We start from the raw sequence: 27927 nt of genomic DNA, 5'->3' as shown, positions 1-27927 counted from the left end.
CCCCATTTTATCCCAATTGCCTGGGACAAATAATACTGAAGCACACCGTGACTTCTTTTGTTAATACACACTATGTCAAACTAATTCAAAGATTTATTTTTCCCTACATCCTCTTAAATAACAAAAACCTAGTGTGCAGCCTGGAATGCATCTTTTCTCTTTCCTTTCCACACAAAGAATCTTCATGAGAATGCCTTGTTTCTGAAGCTTGTAATTAAAAATCTGAGGAAAGCAATAAAAAGGCTAAGGATAATATCTATTTTAATGAAAACAATTTCCCTGCATCTCTTCCAGTATTCATCATCCCAAGGACACACATTCATGAGATGGAAGTAAGAAGAGAGGTAACTTCAAAAGTCACTTTGAGCCTAGACTGTTGGCCAGCAGCATCATGAGGGTGGGGACCAGTGTCTGATGATCTTCAGCCCTGTTTCAGCCCCCTGGCCTTCTCCCATCCAAAAAGCTAGAGCTTGTGACAGCTGCAAGTATGGAGTCAGCAACACAATCCCAAAAAGGCTTTTTCTTTCCCCCTAAGAAGTACTCAGATCTTTGCTTTAGCAGTTTAATCCACTCAGTGTGGAAGCCCAGCCTTACCTGCAGCATCCTGAGAGACAGCTTGCTATCTCCATAACACACTTACTTGTAGATTTACTTTACATTTAAGAATGTTATTGTATTTTATTTAAAGTCATGTTTGTTAGGACTGAATAATGTTACTAAGTTGCATAGTTACTATAAATATTTATAATCACACACCCAATTTGGCAACAATTGCTCTATGTCCAGACTAAGTTTTCATGATGAGGTAAACCCACAACACTCCTGTCCCTCCATTTTCCTACTATCTGACTCTTGTGCCTGCTGGGAGCAGGGGAGGAGACTAACAAACCTCCCAGCAAAGGCCAGCACAGGCTTAAAGCTCAGGTTCAGCTAAATATGAACTACATACTATGTGGGTAAACAGTCTCATACTAAGATAGAAAATGTCACCTGATAAGGACCAAGAGCACATGCTATTGTCTATTTTGTACAGTATTGGTTTATTTTTTAAGCATACAGAAGAAAATCCATATTCAAAAGAGATCATCACCTGCTAGCTGTTCTGCTGCAGATCACTAGTGAGAGCAAGTGTAGCAGCAAGTGGGAATACATTCACTTGCACCCATGTGATGCAATACAATACAGTGCTTGCTGTAAAATACTTTCACTTTATGAGAACCTTTTCCTTACTAAGGTCAGCTGCTTGCACTGCTTTGGCTCATTAAAACCTTGCCTTAAGCACTTTTCAATGTGACAAATGCTTCCTAGAGCCGGGGGCGAGGGGGGGACACACACAGCATCACAGGTATGACCTGCAGTCCAGCCATAGGTTCCTCACAAATGCTATGAATTACTAGTATCTATTGTATTTACAATTTCTACAGTGGAATATATTACAATTTTTTTTTTTTTTTTTTTTTTTTGGGACACACACACACACACACACACAAAAAAAATAAATAAATTAATCTCCTGGGGCCAATCTCTAATCTACTTTAAAAGACTGTGCCCCAGATCTCCATGAATTTACAGCTCTGTCCTGCAGGAAGGACCAAAGAGTTCGCACCATTCTATGAGCAATATTCTTCCCAGAAATGTACATCTCAGCTGCACAGGAACAGAGAGGATGAATGCTTTCAACTTCCCTTCAGTAAGAAAAACTAGGAAACATGCTACATCTTAAATAATACAACAGTAACTTTCAAAAATAAATACTTTGATGATAGTATTCTGGGCTTAACTATCCTTTTTTTCCATAGTACTGAAAATAGAGGCATGAAGTAATTCAGTGTATGATGAGTGCTACTGATAGCAAAGCCCACAAGTGGCAGATCCTGAACCCCTTAATTTATCACAAGCTAAACACACTCCAAACAAGTGGTTACATCATCCCTCGATGGACATTTTTTATGGACTTATGCCTCTCAACTCAGGTATCTTAGATGTATATAAGTTATAAACAATTTCCTTCCCAAACAAGCTTCCTGTGAGCAAATATTTCCACACAGCGCCCCCCCCCCCCAAGGACATTTCTGCAAGTATCGATAAAAATTTTCAAGAAAGTATGAAGAAGTAACTCTAAATTTTGCCACAAAGTTTATTGACTCAGCTCAGGTGCTGTTCAAGTACAGCTAAACACTATCAACCTCTTTGCGAAGCGCACATAACTGTGCTACCAGAAGATATCAAATCTTGTTCCTCATTCAGACATACTCTTGTCTCCCTTACTGAAAGTTGTGTGGCCCTAAAAGACAAGAACATGCACACACAGCACTACATACAGTGCCTGGGCTTGAGCCAAACAGTATAAAAACAAGGTTTGGTGAAAACACCTTTACAAAGACCAGGCAAGCAGACAACTTCCTACGCCATTGCGGCTACAGTGAGTGAACCAAGCTGAAATAAAAACTTTCTGAACTAAATTGCCTGCCATCCTGTACAGATGTGCTATGGCACTGTGACCTGCCCCTCCACTTTATACTCCAAGCTTTTCAGTGCTTGCAGTGGAGTACCTACAGGAAACCATTGAAATTCTTGGACCAAAAGGTTAATTATCACTCCCTGAATCCCCACAGGAGCTACAAGTGGATTAGAAGCAGAAAGAGAGTAAGCAGCAGCTCTGGAAGTGACATGAAAGCATTAAATACAGTCAGCAGCAATGGAAATTAAGTGTGGGAAACTTAATTAGAAAAAAAAAAAGTAATAAAGAAATAGCCAGTGCACAATTTTGGGTAGTCTGGAGAAGAGGGATTACTGTCAAGCAGACACTCCTAGCTCTGCTCTGTACACTTACCCCCAGAAAGATAAAACAATTGACTGTTTCTATGCAATTGTCTTACAGTGCAGGACTGTTAATGGCAGAACAGCCTTTTGCATCACTCTCCCTCTGGCTGCTGGTAAAGCTAAGGTGTTACACCATCTTCAGTCTGCTCTTTTCTACATATGCAAGAATGGTCTTTTGAGAAAATCTGAAGCTCTGCATTTCCAGCTGCAGCTTATAGGACAACTCTACCATGCCAGCATGGCTGAGGCTTCACATATCCAGTAACACATAAAGGTAAGCAACAGCAAGCACACTCAGAGCATCTCATCAGAAGCAAGTACTGTCAGCACGAGGCATTGGTCTGCATACTAGCCACTCGCAGTCTGGAAAACACCATGCGACATGTCTCCCACCAGCTCTGCTACAATGCTTTCTGACTTCTAATAGAGACAAGGACTGTAATTACACCCTGGAAAAACACATGTCCTTATAAAATTAGCACCTATCCATGGAGTAATATGAACCACCTTTCCTAAGGAAGTCATTCTTATGCGAATCTAATCTGAAGGATGTTCCTGCCTTACAAGTAACTAAAATTTCATTCCATTTAGAACTGTACTTTTAAACAAAGACATCAACTAAACCTTCAGGGACAGGATGAAAGTGATAATGCATAAAGGCAGCTACACTTTGCAACATATGAGGGCACACACAGACTAGAGGCCAAAAAGAGTCTCACAGAAAATTGGTATTCCACCTACAAGTAGTTAAAGAGATACGGTGATGAGGTCTACAAGCAGCATCCAACATTTATGCAGAAACGGACTCTGGCCCAGAACTGTTCTGCTGAGTCATATTGGCATAGCACAGCAAAAGCTAGAAGTATTTCAATTCCAGTACGCCAGTCATTCTTTTTACTCCAAAACATGAGATGAAAAGCTAGCTTAAAGGCAATGGAGGCATTTGCCAAGCAAGGCTTCTGAATCATCACTGATGGGGAAACTCAAAGATCGGACTTAAGAGCCCCATCTCAAAGAAGGGCTCGGAAGACTTCATTCATTCTTTCTGATATACAGGAGGACCCACAGGACAGTCTAACCTGATAAATGGTTTCCAGCAAGAAGGAAAAGGGCGTATTTAAACAACAATTCTCCAATCCAGTATCAGCAAGCTTGTTCCTTCAGTTAAGCATATTAATATTGGACTAACTAAATAGAGCCATTAAAAGCTTTCTTTTTTATTTTTCCAAGTTGAAGCACACTGTGCAGAAATCACTACAAAAAAAAAAAATCAGAGCAATGAAAATCTGTATTATAATGAGAACCAAGATAGGTAAACAAAAGCTGACAAGAAAAGCAGAATTTACTCTTCCTCTTGAGGTTGGTCTAACTCAAAACACAGCTTGGAAGGATGAACAAATGATCAAGGGTATGAGAAGTAAGAGAATGACATTTTATATTGATTCATGAAGGACAGGTTAGATATACCTTGGTTGAAATGGCTAGAATCAGGAGGGAATCAAACTGAGTGACACCAAAAACCTGCTAGGGCAGATGTTCTAGAAAGAGAAATATTAACTCAAAATGACAGGTTTGGGAACCTACCAACTATCTGCTTGAACCTCCAGGCCGTATCCTGACATGAAGGCTTCATGATGGTCTTATTACCATTTTATCTACTTCTGATCAAGTTTATCAGAAAATATCTCCCAGAAAAAAAAATATGAAAGCAACTATAAACTTGCCATTCCCTTCTTCTTCTAACAAAGCACAGGATAAAACATAGGGTTGCTGGGATCAGTACATTTAGGTAAGCAATGAATAGCAGACATCACAGGACTCATCTTCAATTCTCCATTGCTTAAAATCCCATCACAGATAATAGCAAGATGTCTGGGCATCAGCTGGTACAAGTAAATAATGAGACTAACTTTCCACAAAGCTCTCAAATATGTAGCATTTAAAGCCATTATTTCAATCCCATTATTTTATATTCAATGAAAGTACATGCAAATAATCACATTAAATTTAATAGTATGCTTAAAGCATTGCTTTTAATGCCATTGTAAGGGCAGATTTCTGCTTTCCAGGAAATACTCTGCCCTCCCTAGTCCTAGGGAAAACCCTCTTCCCCATCCAGAATCCTTTGGTGGCCCAGAAATAGTTTACTTAAACCAGCCAGTTCCTGCAGAGCTCACTGACCTGCTGTGATCCATCGCCATTCACGATGTGAGGCATCATGGCTACCTCCCCATTCAGCAATGGTGGCAGCTCCAGCGGAATTTGGTCGGTCATCATCATTGTGACGTACATTCATGGAGGATTTTCCTCAACGGGTTTCCTGCAAGAGAAGCATCAGTTAAAGACCTTGGAAAACCCACTCAGACTTCAGAAGGTCACTGGCATCTGCATGGATTTTGCCACTAAGAGAGTAACCTACAGAGGACACTTGCTTTTGGAACAGGATGCATATAGGAACTTGAGGCACTGAAAAAAAGTTTTCACTGTTAGATCGAGAGCATGTCAAGTTTCCAATCAAGACTTCCAAAACCCAACTAGCCAGATTTCCACTCTTTCCCACAATTACAATCCCAATCCTCATCACACCACTGAAATAGGTAAACTCCAAGATGTTTTCAGGGAGATCTGGTCTGTTCCTAAAAATTGGCATCCTGCTTGCTACCACAGCCCTTGGAACTACACCATCCATGTGGTTTAGATGTTGCTACAGCCCTGTAAACAGTGTGAACTGCCACCTCTAGCACAAAGAACAGGCACCTGAATTCTACTTAATTGAGATCCAAAGGATCAAGGTTTCTGGTGAAGCAGAAAACAGGGAGGGACAGCACATCCCCACAGGCAGAACACCTTGTGTTACACAGAAGACAGTCTCTCTTAAAGATTTGTGAAGAATCACACATCAGTTTGAGCACACCGTCCCCCTTCACAGCTAATTGATGTGGTATGTAAGCACCACTAAAAATCACAGGGAGATTGCTTTGTAAAAACAAGTCTTAATTCAGCAGTAAGAGTAACATCATACTGTTTTATAGGGCAATAATCCAGTTCTTTAGCGAATCACAGAATCATAGAATAACATAAGCTTATCTAGAGTACTGCACAAGAACTCCCAAGCAAAGCCACCTCACAGGGCCAGTGCTGATCAGGCAGCCTCCTCAGTACCTCTTATACCAGAGAACCTCAAAGTCCTCCTGAATAATTTCATATATATCACAAATCTGAGTTAGAAAAAAACATACGCTGTGACTTAGATGGCTGTCAACAGCCAGGTAATCAGCTGGCACAAGACCACCAGAGTACGAGAGGAGAATTTTTGGCAAAGAACAACAGGAAAATCCCCATTCATGAGGAAGAGTATTGTGGGATCTAATATTTATATGGAGCACTTCACTACAGAGCTGTAAATCAGGAGTTTAATTCATTTGTTCCAGAGGAGACAAAGGTTTGAGCCTCACCAGTGTTGGAGCACGTGGTCCACAGATGCTGCAACCTTAACATCACCATACCTGCTCTGCCCCCCGGTACTGCTAGACTTTATAAAGATACAGATAATTTTAGTTTAACAACAAAAATAGTTTAGTTGAAATACATTCTCCATTATCACCAGTCTCTGTTAGAGCTCGTCACAATCCTATCACCTGCAAAGCAACCTGATGATCAGAAACATCAGCCTCACCAGGAGCTGGTATTCCAGTCCCTGAAGAAGACCACTTGCGATCTGAAAGTGATGGTGGTGCCAACAGAGACTGAGTCACATCTATCTTTTACTTGTTATCACACAAGCCCCCTTCATATCTGAGTAGTACCAAAGGACTAAAAGTGTATTTGTTTATCAGAAGACATGCAAACTTAGCCCTGTTGCCTCCAGCCATACCTCTCAAGACCAGCATTTTAATTTAACTCAGTACCAAATTTAGCAGGACTTTCACAGCAATTTCCAATGTTCTTATCCATGCAAAACCACCACTTTTCTGATCATCACTTCACTGGGATATAAACAGAAGCAATCTATTTTCATCCACCTTTAAATGAAATCACTCCTTTCATTTGAGACTCAATTACAAGGCAGCACTTCTCAGAAAGTTCTTGAGACACAGCTGTTAAGAGGATGGCACAGCCACAACCAGGATTCAAGTCCCATCTCCTGCCTGCATCAACTGCTTCATCCCAGAGTCTGGCTGTGTTTTAGTCCTACTGTCACCACTATGCTGAATAATCTGCCCTGCAGTCTATATACCCATGGAGTAAAGAATAAGGACACTTGCTAAACACTACTGTAGACAATAGAATCAAGCTCTCTGATCTGGCATGGGTCTATTGATGACCCAAGCCTCCCTGCTTTAGTCATTCAAGGCTCTGACCCAACCATTATGTGGGCTAAGGAATCTGTCCAACAGCTCAGAAGCTTTGCTCAACACATTTCCCCCTGAAGTTTTGCAATATTTGGAGATTCTTCTAAATCTTTTGCTTCTCATTACTTTAGAGCCTCAGGCTTTAATTTTGAGAAAGATCCAAGTCCACAACCAATATTCACTGGCGTTGGGTTTTGGTGGTGGAGGGGAAGGAGCAGGGCAATATAACTGAGATTTTTATTTGCTTGTTTAAAATTAGTGAGGAGAAGAAGAAACATGTAAAGTTTTGAACCATTTCTTAAACACTTGGGATTAAGAAAAGGACCAAAAAAGCATAATAAAAGTAATTATGAGTTAGCAACTTTCAATGGGAATTGACTCAATACTCAGTTGTACCTCAAACTACACTGGTTATACATGTAGTTATGTATCTATAGAGTGTGCGTTTATGCATATATAGGGGAAAAAAAAAGACTATTTTTAAAAAATGTGATATTCATAGGAACTATTTTAAACCCATGTAAATAATATCCCCCCTTCAAATGACATGTTCATCTAGTCCAAATCCGAAAGCCCCAGTTTTAATGGAGCTTAAGCGTCACACCAATGCTATTTTCTTAAGGAAAAAAAGCCAGACTAGCTTCAAGCTACATATTTTCCTAGTAATATTTCCACTCCAAGCACAACCACCAATATGTTGACATTTATTTGCTACATGTCATTATTTAAAGTTTTACAGCTGCATTCCTTTTGCTTTATTAATGGTTTGTCACTACAGCCATGTCTATACTTGCCTCATATTAAAGGGGGTGGGGGAAAAAAAAGGAAAAAGAAATAAAAAGGGCTTCCTTTATTTGTCAGGTCTGGTATGACCCCACCAGAGATAACGCCAGCAACAGTACTGTCTACAAAGCACAGCTGGCCACAGGCATTCATATTATACTTTTTTTTAGCAGTATTTGACATAGAAGTACTTTATGCGGAGCTAGATGAATCTACTTAGAAGAGATTTATTCACCTTGCATTCACACCCTTCCTAAAATCTAGTATTCCCACTACCTCAAGGGATGCTCACATAAGCAAACTTGACTGATACAAAGGTGAGGTCTGAACACAAGCACCTTCTTTTTCTTGTAGATTCCGAAACATCAGTGGGAGAAAACACCAGACAAGAACTCAAAAAGCCAGTCACATTTCAGGATATGAAAACTCTTCCTTAGCTAAAATATGAACTGCCAAATACTAACCCACAGCTTATTTTTCAGGTACTAATTCAAATTTGGGGTTTTGTCTAGAAAGCTGACTATATTTAAATTTAAAAAAGATATTTCCTGTGTGTCTACATTCCCTAGGTTTGGCTGGAACAGACCACAGCAATGCCAACATGGAGCAAGAGGCTGCATCTCCCTGTCTAGCTACCTCCAGGAATATGGGAAATCACAGCTTCCCATCTTGCTGTAGAGAACCATCCAAGTTTGATGTTTCTCTCTCCAAACCAAACTTACAAGCCTTTTGAAGTTTGCAAGTTACTGTTACAAACCTGATTTCCAGTTCAGTACTGCAGCCTTCTATTGATCACTGAGATGACTTGGTTTCCTTAAATTAATTCAATATGTGAATTTGTAATACATAAATTAGTTGCACATGGCACTAGAGAGAAAATTTAAACACACAGAAGAACAAACTGTAACTATCTAAAAACCAATGACTATGTATGGTCAATTAATATGACCTAACAGGTTATGTCAGAGTTCTCCTGAAATTCCAAAAGCAGTGTGAACCACATCAAGATAACCAAGTCCTGCTTTTCCTAGCAGGTCTTACCCATGCTATTAATGGGGCTATAAGCCAAGAACATTCTTCTTTTCGGGATTTTTTTCCACTGTCTGTCTATTACAAAGCTGAAGAACCTTTTCGAGCTACGGCAGTCAAATTCAGACAACCTGGCAAAAGCAAGAAGAGTTCTGACTATTCAGTCCTGTGACCCCTCTCTGCAAAGGCTCAATTTTTATTTTCCTGAAGAAGATCATTAAAATCTACTGAACAGCGCGTTCTGCTTTTTTATCAGTCATCTGGAGTTACAAAAGTTCTACTACAAAGATGAATTCTGATGACAGCTTTCTAATACCTAGTAGAGCCACATATCCTGGTTTACTTAAAATACAACAGAAATCCAGGACTAAACACACATTTGCACTCGTGCAGTGGTTAGTTAAGGTTATTCTGTCTGATAATAAAAGAACATCCTGCACAGAGTCTGAAGCTACGGTCTCGGCATTACTATAGAAAAGATTCAAACCACACATGGTATAAAATTTTAAAAGGAAAAATTTTCTCTTTCCAGCCTAAAAAAACCCTTACAAGTTCAAGATTAGGAAGTTCATATGCAGATGGTGCATGTACATACACAGACACACACACACACACAAGCCCAAATGCATGCAGCAAGTAATAAACAAGCAAACAAAAACACCTCAGATTTTCTACAAGATTTGTCCTCAGACATGACAAGCCATTTGCCCATGGCCCAGCCACCTCCTGAGCCAGCTGTGACCTCAGCCCCTCCTGGCCACCAGATGCATCACTGAAGACCACCAATTTGTCAAATTGCTTTCCACGAGATGAAGCTCAAATGCAATGGCAACCGTCAAAGCCAGAGGTGCACTGGTGCTCAACCTTCCCTTACCTAACTTTAGGACAAATGTCTAACTGTCATGATCAGTAACCATGAGCTACCCTGCCTTTATAACAAACACCAGAAATCACAGGTTCTGCAATGAGGATATTCAGAAATCAGCAGTTCTCTGACCACAGAAGGGAAGTATTCGTGATACTTGATCTGCACCCTCCAAACCACATCCTAACAGCACAACCAATGCAAACCCTCCAATGTTATCTGCACAGCTAGTTTGAAGACAGTTTCCCCATCCACCACGCTACACAGACCCTCAAATACCTGTGTTGTTATAACCAGGACAAGAGGAAGTAGGAGTCACTTAAAATATTTTTGCCATAGTTAAAAAAATATGTATGGAATCACAGGCTCATGTTAGAGGAGTCCCACCTACCACCAATGTGAAGTCAAACACGGCTTTAGAAAGACAGGCCCCGAAAACAGGGAAGACTCAAAATATTTCCAGAAGGTATCTCACTTCTGCAAAGAAATGCAGCGAAATGCAATGAGAATAAAAATCCTTTTGCATCTGCAGCAGCCATTACCTGCAGCACATGTTATTCTTCCTCAATAAAAAGAAATATTCTTGGAACAATTTGCTGTTTTCCAGGAGTCTGTATGTGGAATTGAAGAACCATATTGAGGTCTGGTATGTCAAATCACGTCACTGCTGATCATTATGTAGTTGAAGAAATAGGTGCTTTTTCCAGAGATATTTTGAACAAACTCAAAAATAACGAAAGAAAAGATTAACCAGGAAAAAATTGCTAGTATGTACAAACAGAATATGTATACACACCCCCATGATTTATTTGTACACACACATACGCAGACATTAAGAATTCAAAATGAGTACATGACCCACTAGGAAAACTCCCAATAAGAAGCACTTCTGCATGTTACTGTTGATGCTCGTGTTTGCATGCAAGAGGTGAAAGAGCTTACACACAGCCACATTTTCGTATTGCATTTTGTACAGCACATGTTGAAATTTAAGATTAATTAAGAAATACATAATGCAATTATATTTTCACTGAAAAGCAGAGTGGTAAATATAGCTGCTTTCAAGAGACTCTTGCCATGGCTTGCCACTTGAATTCAAAAAGGAGTGGTAATAATTGCTCATGTAGAAAAGCCTCTTGAGACATGAGCAGTACCTGGAGGTATGCGCACAGATGGTTGGTCAAGGCACAAACAGTCTGGAATTTGTCTTGTCTGATGTGTGTTCATTAGTTTAGTTAAATCACATCCGTCTGAAGGGCGACTGAAACCTGAAAGCATTCTTTCTCTGTTTAATTGCAAACACGGTAGATTAATTTGAAAGCACCCAAACAGACAGGCTTCTTCGTAACAAATTTGAAGAAGTACATGCAATTTTAAAAATCTGTTATGACAAAAGAAATCAGATTAGAGGGAATGCCTACCTACAAAGCTCACAGTCAGTTTATGAAGAGGCAGTAAAATGCCTGCTGCTTGTTCCGTGTGCCATTTCACAGACAAGACCACCACCAGTAGCTGGATCCTATCTCCAGCAAGCTGAAAAGCATAAACAACCTCTCAAAACTTAACCACTGCAATTAATCAGTGGGTTTATTCCCCTCTACTTTATTTTAAATAACAACACATTTCAACGTCCATGATGCATTCTATCTCTAAAGATGGAATTAGCAGAATTCAATTCTATAAGAGATTAAGGAAAGTTAATGGTGTTTTCCCCCACACTGATGTAAGATTATTAAAGATTATTAACGCTATCCAAAGCGTAATGATACGATGATTTTTGGTAGTCTGCATTTATTTAAATCTAAAATTTGACCTCAAGTTTTCAAGACTTGAAACTCCACTCTTTTCAAAGAACAACAATTTGGCAATGCAACCAGCCCTCACAGGAAATGTTTGTCATTTCGGAACAAACAAACTATATATAAAAACAAAGAAGGTCCCTAGCTCAACCTTGGGATGAAATGGAGTAACTAAATAACTTCAAGCATCAGGAATGGGGAGATGAGGTCAAACGGCATCATACAGAAGTGTCTTATTTCACAAGGCAAGTACAACTCATCAGCATACAATAGCTCTGATGAAACACCAGAATAAAGCAAGCTGGTGCACAAAGCAGTCTTTTATCAAAGGAAAACTTCACGCCACTAGTTTTTTTGCCCTAGTTTTCCAGAGCGGAATCTTCTGAAAAGTTGCATAGGAAAAGCCAACCCACCCTCCTCCCACCACCACATCTACCTGGGGAAAGTAAGTGCCCCAAAGGGCAGTCATATTCAGGTGAAGACGTAATGGCACTGGATTTAACGAAATAAAATACACCAGAAGAGAAACAGATCAACACAAGTTTTATGAGGCTCATGTTAGCTACAGCTGAGCAGAAAGCCACAGGCAGATGAGCTAATCCAGTGCCTCCATAACATTCTCACTCAAATTCATCTGCTGCTCAAAATCAATTCTAAAACATGCAAAAATACCAGTTTAAGTTAGTCATTTTTGCTATTTATATCCCTTTCCTTCCAAGTCCTCACACATTTCTTTCCTCACCTTCCTGCATATTAGTGACAAGAGCAATAGGCTGAGGTTAACCCTTCTTGCACAATGGGAGGCCAATTATTTTGTTTCCACAATTTTTTGTACTGCTACTTCTTTACATTTTTAATGTTAGGTTTTTACATTTAAAAACCCCATCTAATGATAGAATTTCTTCTGGCACTATTTGCATTAAATAGCAACTACATTAAACATTTTTTTTTAAAGGAAAATTGATTTATGCAATTCCAAAAATACAATAAGTAATCAACATTTCAAGTTAATTCATCCCTGCTTGTCCACCCTCACAGAAATATTGAGTAAGAGTTCTGGGTGCTGATCAACTGACAGCTGTACAATACACTACCAACTGGACTCAGCCTCTCTGTGCTGTTCTAAGAGACCACAAGCCACATCACAAGAACAGGCACAAAGTGGGACCTTTCAATTTTACTGACATCCCCCTCTTCAATGGCCAACAGGAGAGGACAGAACCCTTCCAGCTGGAGTCCCCCACATGCCAGGGTGAGGAGTACAGAACGACAGTTCCTTGACATCTCCCCATCCTACGATCTGGTCCGAACTGGTCCCCTAATGCAAGGGCACGAACTGGTTCCCTAATAGCAAAAGGCCATTCTGTCCAACAGAGACAAGGTTGCATGTTTCCTAATTAAATGATAATCCCTTCAGGTTCTCTACACTCTATAATGCCTCTGACAAAAGCAATTTGTAAATGAAATTCACAACGTCACAAAAGCTTAAACACTGTTTCAAACAAATACCAAGTTACTCCAACTATTCACTTGAGGAGGAACAAACCCCTTCAATCCAGACCTACACCTGTCTACAATTTGGGCCTCAACCCTGCAGACATTTGCACCAGAGTACATCTTTATGCACCCTTAATAGTTTTATTAGCAGTCTGCTGATATGTTGAACTCCCCTGGATGAAGACTGCACATGCCTGGGGACACCAGCAAAACCTCTACACGAAGAGAAGTTCCTGCACAAAGGTGCAAGTCAGATAAGGCATATACTTCATCTGTTTGCTTTCCGCCTCCATCTAATAGCCAAAGTATTAATCACAGTTAGAGGCTGATAAGCATAGCATTTGGTGATAAATACCCTCCTCCTCATCTCTGCTCTCTCAAATAATAACCTCCCTGCAATAATATCACAAAGACCTGGTTATCTTTTCTATATTTCCTGTGCAGTGGATAATCTACTGAAATCAATGGAGTGGGTTTGTTGGTTGTTTTTTACTGCTCATTAAACTACGATGAAAAAGAAGGATATCTATCTTATCAACCTACAGTGCTTGAAAAGCACGGATACCAAATTCCATTTGCAGCAAGACTTCAGCACACCTTTGTGTAAGACAAACTTTTTTGTTGTCCTGACTCTGTGCTGATGCTGTGCTGACAAAGTGGCTCATTGTGTTATTGTGGGAAACCGCTTCAGACAGATCTCCCATTCAGCCCTGAGATTCAAGAACAGGCATTCAACAGAGCGGCCACTGCAAGGGAGTACCTCTGGATAGCTGCTGGAGAACTTTCTCATGTAGAAGGAAAGCTGAACCCATTATTATAGAATGTAAGTGTCTAAACTGCATGATTGACAAAAAAAAACAACCCCAAACCAACTCAAAATCCACCACCCAAACCCTGTCACTCTAGAACTTCTCAGCACCAACAGAAAAGTTATTGTTTCACCATTCCTCACTTTCTCAGAACAAAGTAAAACATACAAGAGATTTTTACTTTTCTGAACTGCTTCATGAAAATGAAAATAATATGCTACTTATGAAGGCTTCTCTTAATTTGAGGTAGGCAGGAACTTGTATTAAAAAAACTTAAACACCAGCAACTCAAAAACCACAAAAAAGAAAGAAACCACACATACACAGCATCATCAAACCATTGTTCCATTTTCAATTGAGTAATTTGGGTATGCAGCCCCTTACAGGAAAGAAGCCTCTCCTACTCCAGGTATCTGATTTTTATCTCCAATGATAATAAAGCATTAAAGAATCAAAACCACTGAATCTTTAAATGCAGAGTACTTGGGGGTTTTGTTTTCTTTAAGGTGGGAAGACACAGGTTCTCTATTTATCTGGACAGAAAATGCTGAATCTCCATCACACTGAATATGCCAACTAATGCAGCTATAAAGCTCACATCATCTATTAAATGGGTTAAAAAAGGAAAACCTTTGGGTTTTGTTACCTGTCTGAAATGTGGCACAGCTTGTAACACAGACTGGAGGAGAAATGAAGTTCTGTTGTGTCCTGGGTTCAGCAGTAGCAGTCATTTTTCTCCTTCTTGGTAACGCCTTCCTGTCCTTCCTGTTGCTGCTGTGGTGCATTTTGACCTGATTCTGCATCTCCTGGTTTAAACCACAACATGTTGATACAGCAGGAGACAGTCCAGTGGGGTTACCAACACTCAGCTTGCTCATATCGAATTTTGAGTCCTCACCCTTATAACTAAATTAATTCCCATGCTCTGCCAATTCATTCAGGCAATGGAAAGCTAAAAGTTACTATGAATAAAAATAAATTGGTATTCTTCTTTGATAATAAGCAACACAGTGGAGTATTGGACAACTTGTATTATGAACTGGGAAACCAACATCACTTAAAAATCGCAGCAAACCCAGCAGTGCTGGTGGAAAGGCACGGTGGCACAGTGCCAGGGAGACAGATGCTCTCCCCTCTACGTGCCGTGGGTATGGTTAAAAGGCAACAGCCCCAGTCCTATAAATCCTAGTTATACAGGAGTTACTCATTACTAAGTTAAAAGTGTTTGTTCATTAAAATCATAGAATGGCTTGGGTTGGAAAGGGCCTCAAGACTGCCTAGTTCCAACTCCCCTGCCATGAGCAGGGACTCCTCACCCTAGACCATGTCACCCAAGGCTCTGTCCAACCTGGCCTTGAACACTGCCAGGGACAGAGCATTTACCACTTCCCTGGGCAACCTGTTCCAGTGCCTCACCACCCTCACAGTAAAGAACTTCTTCCGTACATCTACCCTGAATTTCCCCCTAATATTTCACCTATTGACTTTAATATTACAGCTTTCAGTGTTGGCAGAACATGAAAAGGTAGTATCAGTACTGAAAGCTTATTAACATACCTTACACTCTTTTTTTTTTTTCCACATAATAAAAAATTTCTTAAGATTGCTGAGAATCCTCCTAAATCCTAGAAGCAGCAGCACACACCTTCCAGTTCACAGGCATTGCTAGCCTTCAGGAATAACCCCTGAAAGAGTCAATCTAAAGGCAATCTATCTTTTTTGGCTCTTAGGGGGTTTTAACTACAAAGTATCATCCATAATGTTCTTCCTTACTGCTTTTAGCTCCAAAACAGGAGAAAACATCATGACAGCTTGCTGTTACTGTGAGCATAGGCTGAAAGGAAAACAGAGAAAAAAGGGGAGGAAATGTGTTCTTACACCAGCTCTGCAGATGGATACCCACAGTTTATTGTTTCCCAAAAACTTGAAGGACATAGCTGTGACCATCCAAGTCTAAATAGACTCCATTTAGGATAAACACAGTCAGCATTAACCTGCAGGCTCCCATAAAAAAATGAATTTTGAAGAAAGGCAGCTCAGGTGCTTTATGAGACACCCAAAGAGGACACCCATGCCCACAGAGCAACAGGGGCAACACCTCTGGGTGTTGGAGACAAGCCCTCATGCACTAAGTAGCCCACACAACTCTGCAGAAAGTAAAATTTTAAAGACAAATAATAATTAAGGTGCTTCAAAGAAAGCAACAGAACATTCTTTTTGGAACGTCAACAGGCACATACACAAGACAATAATAAGAACCAGAAACTGATCTAGGTAAAGGAAGGTAAATATCTCCACGGACAACCTGCAGTAATTTTTTAATGCAAAATTATTATTTAATAAGAAAAAAGGGGTCAGTTATGCTTCTTTATGCTTCCCTGTTCATACAACCACACACAGCTCCAAGGAAGTCAATTAAAGTCATGAAACTAAAGTTAGCTTTCCGCATCCTTTAAATGACACAATTCTAGTCAAGCAAAAAATCTGAACGGACAAGCAGCAGAAAGCAAACCAACTTTGAAGCTTCATGCCACATGTAACTGCTGTTTCATTTTCCCTTGTTACACTTGAATAAATTCATTTCCATAGCTGCATACCAAACTTCTGAAGTGCAAGAGTCTAGAGTCTATTCAAATACATTTAAGAAATCCACAGAAAGGAAGAAATTGTACTCTCTAGAGGTGAACCATACAAAGGCTGGTCTTACTGAGAATCAGGGGGGTTTTAATCAAGAGAAAAAATATGTTCCTGACTTAAGACAAATGCACTTTCATTTCTGCTCTGAGAGATACCCGAGCACATCCCTCCCTCTCCCTGGCTGCATAACAGTGTCCCCAGCCCCACGAATGCAACACGCTATTCCAGCAGAACAGCAGGGAACCATAAACTTCCTGGCCTGCCTGTTGCTGAAAGCATGCTGCTGTCAAACCCCATGCTGAGAACCCTCCCAGCCCAAAATGCTACCAAAAAGTTATTTAGTATTTGTCTCAGGAATGTTTCACACCACCTCCACCGACATGGGAGGAGGCCATGACAAACAGGGATGCACCTTGCATGGGCTAAGCAAAGGCAGGTGGCAGTCACAAAGCCATGCATCAGGATCACCCCCTTCCCATTCAGCCCCAGAGACAAGCCAGGGGAAAGCAGTACCACAGGCACTGGCCAAAACACCTTTGTTCTTTCCCTGCTCCACTCATTTTCAGAAGGTAAACTTCATTCTTTTCCCAAATTGGCATAAACAACCTGCTTGCTACTTAAAAACATGGGGTAGCTCCATTGTGCAAGCCTCAGAGTAGACTAGCAGCATGTGAAAATAAAATCAGAGTTTATCTTTGGGTCCTTCTAAACAAAATCATTTTGTCAGAGATAAACCTCTAGCAACAAACATTCACAAGACTGTAGCTTCCTAGAAAGAAGTATAAACACCCTCCACATCATCCCCAGAATATTTCATTTATAATTCTAGCTAGAATTAAAAACTTGAAGTGTTCCAGAAAGACAGCAAAAAAATAGCTTTATGTGTCAAAATATACAAAACTGAATTTCAAGAAATGGACTTTGACTTGGCTTGTGTATGGGAATGGGGAAAATGACCTTAAAAAAACCCCTTAAGTAGTTTTGAAGGGTTGGGGAGAAGGTACAAATAACACACAGTTCATTCACAGAATTCCAATAAACAGATGACCATAAAACAAGCAAGTCCTTCAAACAAAAGAAAATCACCCTCAAAACTCAAGTTGAAGGAATTCAAGCACGAAAAAGACTGAATCTACAAGAAAGGCTAATTCTTTAAAAACATTTTCTACTGTACCTTGCATAAACACTTTACCACATCCTGACAGTCTCCAGTATTCAGCTTTTCCTGGACATGCACCACACTGCGTATTGCAAGAGAAATTCACAGAAATCCTGATGGAGCAAAGAATGTTACACAAAGTTTATGTCCTCTTAGAACAATTTCTACATCAAATATAGAAATATAGTATATATGAATATGAATAGATTTTTAAAAATAAAATGGGGGTTGACAGCAGTTTATCTTCAGCACTGGAGGCAGAAAGTTCAAAATGCCAGCAAAACCAGGAGTTAGCCTGAAGAGCTCTGCAGGCAGCCTGCCGGCATCAGCACAGGATGCAAGCAAAGAACAAGCTTTCCCAGTGAAATCTGGTTGCGCTCAATTTTACCTGAATGCTGTAACTGACACGTGGCCCAACGAGATTTTATTCCACTGCTTTAACACCCAGGAGAGCACTATCGAGGCACACACAGTTTGTGTGAATAAACTGGAACACCCAGGTGCTATCACCAAAAGTACAGCATAATCTCAGTTCTTTAATATTTACATTCTGACCCAGTTCAGTCACATTTTGGCAGTGCTCAGCAGAGCAAAGCCCATACGGATACCCACCTTAACAATACAGTACCCAGTTAATCAGTGACAAAAGCCTACTCATTAACCCCACTTGTTCTTCCAGCAAAAACCTTCACAGGTCTCCGAAATTCAAGTGGGTCACATTTGGTCCCTAATTCCTAGAGGAAGGGTACATATTTTTCCGTCATTTGATATGCTAATATCTGGTTAAAAAAAAAATAAGAAAAACTAACTGACATTGTTTCTTACCTACACCACAGCATGTTCTTCTTGGGGCAGAGAAAGAAGATGACATGTCCATGCAACAATTTTAATAAAAAGTCTCAAAGGTAATGGACCCATGTAGAAAAAAGCACTCCCACTCTCTCTTATGTTAATATATTCCTCCTCCTGCTTCTCTTTCTAGTCCCCAGTCAAATTCCAGGTTGATAGAGAAAGACAGCCCGGGTGTTCAGAGCTGTTTTAACCTGCTGATGAGTGTACAGCAATGGAGCACACTGCAGAGAAGCCCCCCCCAAAACCAAACAGCTGTTCAGAATCTCATCTTCCTCCTGATGCTAAGAAAATTCCTTCATCCTTCATGAATTCTAATTTTTTCCATTGCCCCAGATGAAACTTCAATGATAAGATTTCTCTCTAATCCTGTTCTGTGTTCCTAGGCATTGCATCAAGCCCTGTTATGGATAACCTAAATCACAGATTTCTGGGTGTATCTTCTCACCACCCGACAGGTGCCAGAGGTATCTTACAATTCATAAAGCAGCTTCTTAGAGTGCAACATATTAAAGTGAGTGCTACAGCTCTACACCAAGAAGTAATCACTGATTACAGTTTTAAATACTCAGAAATTAGTAATATGAAATTCAGCACCATTACAAGTAACTTCACTCTCAGTGTCTTCTCTGTTCAAGGAAGAGCAGAACAAGATTTATTATCATTTCAATCAAAAACTCAACCTGTTACAACCTTTTGTCTTTGAATTTGTAGCTGAAGAAACTGTGGATGCTCTGCTGCTTTTTAATCCTTCTCATCCATACACATTAGTGGTGCAGAAATCTCAGATGAATACTTAGTTAGAAGTAATGAATGACACATTCGTTCTCACATGTATTGAGCAGACAATATATATTATTAAGAATACACTGAGGTACATAAGTCTTGAAGGCTTTCACTGTTTTTAACACTTCTTGAACTGATTAAATTAAGGAAAGTTCAAAAGGAGCATGACCAGCAGGTCAAAGGAGGTGATCCTGCCCCTCTACTCTGCTCTTGCGAGACCTCACCTGGAGTATTGTGTGCAGTTCTGGTGTCCTCAGCATAAAAAAAAGGACATGGAACTGTTGGAACAAGTCCAGAGAAGGGCCACGAGGATGATCAGGGGACTGGAGCACCTCCCCTATGAAGACAGGCTGAGGAAGTTGGGGCTGTTCAGCCTGGAGAAGAGAAAGCTGCATGGAGACCTCATAGCAGCCTTCCAGGATCTGAAGGGGGCCTATAGGGATGCTGGAGAGGGACTCTTCATTAGAGACTGTAGTGACAGGATAAGGGGTAACAGGTTAAAACTTAAACAGGGGAAGTTTAAGTTGGATATAAGAAGGAAATTCTTTCCTGTTAGGGTGGTGAGGCACTGGAATGGGTTGCCCAGGGAGGTTGTGAATGCTCCATCCCTGGCGGTGTTCAAGGCCAGGTTGGACAAGGCCTTGGGTGATATGATTTAGTGTGAGGTGTCCCTGCCCACGGCAGGGGAGTTGGAACTAGATAATCTTAAGGTCCTTTCCAACCCTAATGATTCTATGATTCTATGAAAGTTGCTTTGTTACTAGTAGTTTCCTTCCTGTAACAAACACAAGTGGGTTGAGTCTCCCTATCCATTAAATATGGAGAAAGTACCTATGCTAATAATAAAGCAGTAGTACAATCACTGACAGCATTCTGCTGATATCACGAATGCTGAAGCATCATTGGGTTGTAAGAGGATTAAGAATTCATGAAGATTAACAGAAGACTGATCAAAAATGCAGAAGTGTGGTGGTATCTAATTGCAGAACTACTTAGCTGGTAAGCCAACGTAATTTTTAAACCAGCTAGCAGACTGGAAACCCACTCTCAGAAGTCACCCCTCCCTCTCCAGGAAGGATTACTATGGGAAAAGCACGATTTAGTGCAGTTTAATATGCAGCATGCATTATATGCCAGCTGCCAGGTCTACGACTGTTCCTGTAACAGGCATCTACATTTGTCATCAAGTTACTTAGCTGCTGGGAAACCAGTAATGAAGAACTAAAGCAAGTGAGATCCCCATCTCAAATAAAAATGGGTATAGCAGACAAAATTATAAGGTATTTATTTTAGACTTTATGTTATATTTAGTACAACATACAGTCAAAAACTAGATAGAGATCACAAAAAGATTTTTTTAAAACCATACCCAAAAAACTTAATCACTGGTGAGAAGATACCAAGATGCAGAACAGGTGCATAAAATTCTATGCTGGATTCAAATTTCAGCATTTAAAGGCATGCCAGTGGCCCAAAAATAAAACAAGGGGGGAGAGGTCTGTTTAGTACAATAGCATCAGGCCACTGTTCATCAGTACAATAAATCTGATAATTACTTTTACAGTTTCCCTTGGTAGCTCTATCTCCTACATTCAGGGTCTTACTGTCCCCATATCTAATCAGAGGTTTAAGATCATCAGGTAAGTTATGAGATATGTACATGTACACACATATATATGTGCTCATCTACATGATAGGTATAGTTATCTTCATTTATCTTGAAATCCTTAGAATGCTTAAACCATGTTTAAAAATAAGCAAGTTCAAAGAATTGCTAAAGACTTTAAAGCAAAATGTTGAAGAGAAAAAACTCACTTTTTCCTGGACTTAACCTGCTACAAAAACCTGTAGGCCAATGGTGCGTTCTTCACTCTCAAAGCACAGTGGGCCTGTATCCCAAAGCCTTACACATACTTGCTTCAAGAACAGAGCAGCGTACCAGGGAGTGCAGCTCCTGCCACTGGCACATACCAAAGATTCCACGACTAAAATGTTCTCATCAAGTGGGATTTCTGTTAGAACATGTTACTCCAGCCTCAAAAAGTGCAATCTCAACATGGTAAGTTTAGCATTGTTTTAGAAAGCCTTCTCTTTGGTGCTGGGAATGCAGAGAAAATAGGTTAAGAAATCGAACACACACCATAATCCTTGTATTTCAAAAAACAAAGTCCAGCTATAAACCTTAAGAACACCACACATCTACCAAATTCTTTTCTCTTTTCATTAGCACAGGGAAGACAGAAAGAGAGGTACTTCATTAACGCCTCACCTCTTCATTACACTGCCTTCTTTCTGTAAGTTTTACTGAATTACTAAATATGTCTTGCTTTCAATTGTGTCTACAGGTAAATGAATCCTTTATTGGATTCATGCTATAAACATGCACAAAAAAAAAAAAAACAACCCAAAACAACCCCAAACACAAAAGAAAAAAAATCTTGGTAAACAATAAATTCTCATTGTATTTAATAGCTGTAGGTCTTTGTTAGCAACAGCTATCCCAGAATACAAAGCCACATTCAGGAGATCAAGTGAATTATATCTGAAGTTTACAGAAGGAAGCATATACAGTCTTACAAAAGTATTTTCATAGCAGGAAGCTATAAGCACTCCTCTGCTGCTCCAGCGGCTGCTGACCCCACCGCATTGTAAGCAAACCCTGCAGTCAATAGGGGAGCAGGCAGCAGCAGTGCTGCTTTAGCAAAGTACACCTTATTTTCACTATGAGATTAACCAGATTGCAAATCATCAATAAACCCTGCTTTATGATTTAGGCTTTAATTCACTATAAACATGAAGGCAAAACATGCAACAGAGCCTGGTGGAGGTCAGTCTGGAGGGCTCTGCTCTGGCTGCCCCCATCTCAAGGCTCAGCCATCCTTGAAAGTAAATGCCTTTTTAACTGAAATGTTCAAAAGTCTCTTTTCCAAAGAATCTAACGGTTAATTGCTGTACACTGTTGACAGTGATAAACACAAATCGATGAATATTCAATGAGCAACTAAGCATGTTAGTAGTTTATCAATACATAAAGGGTGTGTGTTTTTCTGTTCTCCAAAACCTTCCTGTTTCTTCACTTAAGATAGAAAAATTAGAAACTTCTCATCTACCATGTGCAAGTCTCCCTCCCCCACTTCCATTTTGTGGATTTTTCTGTTGAAAAATAAATTCCTGTGGACAGGAAATTTCCTGCACAAAGGATATCCAGCTTTATGACACTTAAAATACTGTGCATTCCTTCTTATCTGTCATTGAGCACGCTGGGTTTTGGCATGTGCAATGTTGGTTTGGGTGTGTAATGCCTCTGGGGGGCTGGGCAGAGCCTCTCCACAGATTTCCCCACAGTGGTTGCAGCCTCGCACATTCAGATAAATCAGCTCCTTCAAATTTCCATTTTAGCCATACTCAACCCCGCTGTCGCACTGCAGTCCAAAGAGAAGTGATGCAACATTGCTTTCCAACACTGGCTATCAAGAGCACATCCTTCCCCAACCTCTCCTGATAAGGTGCTTTAAACTACGCCCATAACCCTCATTTTAAGGGCCTAATCTGGTTAAGGTGGCTTGACCTTTCAAGCAATCCCTTCGTTTAAATTTCCTCAACAACTGCACTCCACAAAAGCAAACATCCTGTCTCATTTGCAGAGCCAGATCCCAGTTGTGGCAGGCAGCTGCCCGCAGCACACGCAGGAGGGGAGCAAGGAGGAGCAGCACAGCTCCAGCCCACACCAGAGAGCTCCACTGGCCACGCACATTACAGAGATGGTTCATTCACCAAAATGGACCAAAAGTTATGGTAACAGGCACGCAGTTTTAAACAAAAGTTTAACAGATCTCCAAGCAGCTGGCAGGGGGTGGTGCTGCAGCCACTGGTGTCTATCCTACCTCCTCATGCAACCAACTCAGAGCCAAACACATTCAGAACTGGGCTTTCTGGGGTACAGAAATCTGAAGTTTTAAATTAAGTCACCTAAGTCACCTAAATTACATGGTGTATATACTGAGGGACAGCCAGTCACATCATACCCTACTATGCAACCCTTCCCTGCTTGGCCAGCTTCAAGCCCCGCAAAACAAATATCCAAGTTGACGATTCACATCTAACACTTTCTCAGCAGTCAGTAGCTGCCTTTCTTAATCAACAGCAGGCAAATCTTAAAAATCACTCATATTAAAATCAGGATTCCATCCTTCTAGTGCACTCTTGACACTTCAGTAGCTTGCTGTCTCTTCCTTTGAGGAGAACAGCCAACATCTGAAGCTAAACACTGACAAACAGTTGAGGTAAAGCCAAGGTTGCCATCTCTGGAATGAGATGTGAGAAAGAAAGAAAGCATTTCAAGAAAAGAAAAAAGAAAAAAAAAAAATTCTGACAGGACAAAATTGCAGCTATGACACTTGGATCTTTTAAAAATACACTTCTCTAAAGGTTTATAAGTGATGTTTGTTATTTTTCTAATAAAGATTCATCCAAATCTAGCCTCAGTAATAAATAGTACTTTCACTTGACATCTTTGCCAGTCTCTATTTAAACACATCTTGTTTTTTAAGAACACCAAATCACTCTGGTTTCACTGGAGAGAAAAGAGGCTAATGCTCCATTTGTATAAGACTTCAGAATACCAGCTACCATTCCTAGTACTCTATAAAGATGATGCTTTTCAGAGCAGTTTAGAATGGTTTAATACATCTTTAGTCAAAGGATATTCTCATTTCTGTCAATTATACTGGCAGCGTATGGCCACAGAAGACCCATTACAAGGTAGCGTCCCCGTGTACTGACCCCTGTGTCCCAATAGCACGTACACATGAACATACCCTCCCAACCCTGGCTGATCTAATGCAATGCTGAATTCAACACCCAATGATCACCACAACATCCAGGGATGTCCTGCTGCTAGGTACTTTGACACCACCCTTAGCACAAACTCATAGAGGGGATTTTATTAATACAGTTCAAATATAAACATTACAGATACAGTTTTAAAACACGACACAGGATAGACTAGAAAAATCACCACTGCCACAAGAGAAACCTCCTTCACCTCTTCTTGTGGCAAAGCACACCTGAAGATATTTAATCAACTATTGCAACAGACTCAGTTTTTATAAGAGCAGTATTCCCTTTGAAAAACGGCTCTAGAGAAAGAATTATGTATCTTGTCTGAACACCAGGTGCTTGGACACACTCAGGCTTCAGTCAGCACTTCAGCAACAAAAGTAAAACTGTAGTGTCTTCTCTCATTTCTGTTGGCCTTATTAGCCGGCACAGGTTAGATCCTACCCAGTCCCTCACATTAGTAAGTAATGTTAAACTAAAATCCAAACAAACTACATCTTGATTTGCTCACAAATCAGAGCAAGAACTTCATAATAAAGTCATGTTTATTCCAGAGCACTCAATGCCTGGGTAAAACTTGGTTCTAGAAACACTACACTCAAGTATTTCATAGCAAGAGCATTACTTTGCTGGTGTTCAATACCCACAATCCAAATTTACTCAAGTCAGCAACAGGGAGCACCACAACCGCCCACTCAGCTAATGACAGCTCCCAGATGAGGCCTGCTGGTTTCCAGGCATAATTCACACTGTTGGATACATAATACCTTTTGGTCTTCACTTCTTTGAGATCACTCCGCTGTCCCACTACTAATCCTCCAGACTCACTGAGCTAGTGGGTCCAAACATTTAAAAGCTGAGATCAAGCAGTTTCCAAGGGTGAGTACCTACATTAGACGTTGCCAACAAGCTTTGGCTAGACTGCAGGAGCGAGGAATAGGATTTGGAGAGCAGTGTCTGGTCTGACACATCTGCCCACAAGGCACAGAGCGAAAAGAACCAGCAATGTAAGCAGAGAAGTCTTTGTCCTTAGGTGACACTGAGGCAATCTACACATGCCAAAATTGTTGTGCAATTAGCATGTTCTTCATTTTGTACCCTTAGAGAAGTAAGCATATTTAATCAACTGAAAATAAAGTAATGCAAAATAAAGCAACCCAAATAACTAATTAGTTAAAAGATGTCAAATGGAAGCAAAATGGTCTAATTATATACCATCAATTCAAGTGTACAACACAAGACCTACAAAACAATGCTATTTCCTAATTTAATCTGAACAATCCAGCTAAAGACCACTGCTGAGTAATACTGAAGAGAAAAAAAAAAAAATGGGAAGAAACTAAACACAACAGTTAATTTTTTTCTGATGAGGTTCAATGACATCTTTTCAGTTCAGTGAAGTTAAATGACAAACATGAAGCAAATTCACAAGATTCAAGGCTTCCTCCAAGACAACTGTATGCAACAAAATTTATTTAAAGACATGACATCCAAAAAAAAAAAAAAGAAGGTTTTTGAGTTTTTCTCCAAAATTCACATAAATTGTATATTCTCCTGTATCCTCAGCTTTTATTTTCAAAGCAGCATCTCAATCTGCAAAACCACAGAATCATAGAATGGTTTGGGTTGGAAGAGACTTTAAAGCTCATCCAGTTCCAATCCCCTGCCATGGGCAGGGACACCTTCCACTACACCAGGTTGCTCAAAGCCCCGTCCACCCTGCCAGGGATCAGGCAGGCACAACGTAAACCATTAAACCTACTGAGAAGCTAGTGTACACAGGTACCAATTCATCAGGGGAAAATTTCCTCAAAAAGCTCCATCCCCATTACTGCATTTCGTTGTCCCTCAAATGGTTCTTTAACACTATTGTCTGACATTAGTCATGAATGTCACAATCTTAATGCAAGCGACTGAAGCTTATCAGATTACTGACATCATTTTAACAGCTTAGAAACTTCACAATTTTAGGGACAAATATCTTGAAAATGATGAAGTTATTGTGCTGTGAATCAGAGAAAAGGCTACCTATACACTTGTCAAAATCCCACTGTTTACTCTAAACTGAATAATCACTACAGAAAGTGAGCATCTGTACGAAAGTGGGGGAAATGGAAAAGATAATGGAGCATTTCAGAGGATATAAAGTCCCTTTCGATGCTTTTCCAAATTCAGTTCCACAGAAACCAAATGCCAAATGGACATTTCTGATGTCCATTTCTGACAAGTTGGTTTGGGTTGGTTGTTTTTTAGTTAATTTAATTATATGTCTCTACTTTGGTAACAAAAAACTAGCGTCCAAAATCCTTCTGTATGTCCTGGAAACACCAACAGTACAACTTACTAAGGAATGCTGTTAAGGCTTTTGCAAATATTGCGGAAATATATTTTTCCTTATAAAATCAAACCTATTGTTAGGAAAAATAAGGCATTTCCAGTGCAGTATGCCAAGCACAGTAAAATTCAGTCCTTGAGTAGGAAAGCATAAATTTAATTGAATCAGGTGGGATCAGGGCTCTTTTTTGTTTGGCGCAAAATAGATTCTGTGTTTGGAGTATTTGCCAAGGTATTAACAGTAGTTTAATTAAAAAATAAAGGTAAAAAGATTGGCTTTTTTTAGTTGTTTTGTCTTAAGTGTGAGCATTGCCAATTCAGAAAGACATTCAGGAAGACTTTAGAAAACCATTTTTAGAAATAATCAAAAAACCCTGAGCTGCACTTGTCATGCAAGTTTCCATCAAGCCACATTAGCAGTCCCCTGAAAAACAGAATTAACCAAAAAGATGCTTGGAATTCCTTCTGCATTACACAGACCTCCTTATTCCATGTCCGGAATCCCAGCTCTCCCTCATGCCCACATTTAAATCATTCCCTCACCCTTCAGCAAGACAAAGCCTACTGCTGAAACCAAGTCTCCCATGATGCAAGTGAAGAAAAACAGCAAGTGCAAATGTAGCCATAGTGTAGGTGAACCTATGTAAGCTCAGCTGCACTCAATTAAGCCCATTGTCTAAGGGCAGACCTCTCTCTCTATATATATATACACACACATAGAGAGAAACATGGCCCTAGGGCTACATTCGTGGGTGGAAAAACCAAACAGACTTCATTAAGCTTTGCACCATATCTCAGCAAGCTTCTTTTTGGATGCATCCTAGTAGCTGAGATTTCCAACCAAGATATTACTAAAAGGAGACTTTAATAATCTAATAGCTCTTTACACCGCCTGGAATCCAGCATACAACCAAGATACCTCTGTTACAGATACCTTTCTATTATTCATTCATACTGTGGTATTTCGGCACTAGAGTTGTGCTTGTGCTTCAGGGCTTGCTATCCCTTCCCCTTTAAGGGATGAAATCAAAGATTTGTGGACAAGCACTTCAAGTCAAACAGACTCTTTGCTATTTCAGGCTTTAACAGATTACAGCTCAGCTGTATTTTGTCTGAACTTTTGTTTATCTCTTACCAATGCTGCACTAATTACTCCTGACAAAAGACAGACTTTAATTAACAAGCAATGACCAACTTTTATCTCTAAACTCTTCCCTCCCATACAAGTTCTGCCTCTAAGTAGCTATTAAATACCAAATTTTAGCAGTAATTAGCAGGTACTCTTACCACACAGATTTAATGCAGAATTCAAACCACACAGGAGAGGCACAGGTCGCAGGGACTGCCAGGGACACCTTGTCCAAGG

At 40.1% G+C, this 27927-nt stretch overlaps 1 protein-coding gene across 1 annotated transcript in view; it reads right to left on the bottom strand.

The window, feature by feature from the left end:
* Positions 1-27927, bottom strand: part of FNDC3B (fibronectin type III domain containing 3B) — a 212461-nt gene that overhangs the window by 165965 nt on the left and 18569 nt on the right. Inside the window, exon 2 of the mRNA XM_062602994.1 lies at positions 5005-5143. Within this exon, the coding sequence (XP_062458978.1) occupies positions 5005-5115 (111 nt within the window). The 5' untranslated portion in view covers positions 5116-5143. The remainder of the gene's footprint in view (positions 1-5004; positions 5144-27927) is intronic.

Source organism: Pezoporus occidentalis, unplaced genomic scaffold, assembly GCF_034315485.1.
Source record: "Pezoporus occidentalis ecotype Australia unplaced genomic scaffold, CSIRO_AGI_Poc_V1 ctg8, whole genome shotgun sequence".
NCBI lineage: Eukaryota > Metazoa > Chordata > Aves > Psittaciformes > Psittacidae > Pezoporus > Pezoporus occidentalis.
This window is presented reverse-complemented; position numbering and strand designations above follow the sequence as displayed.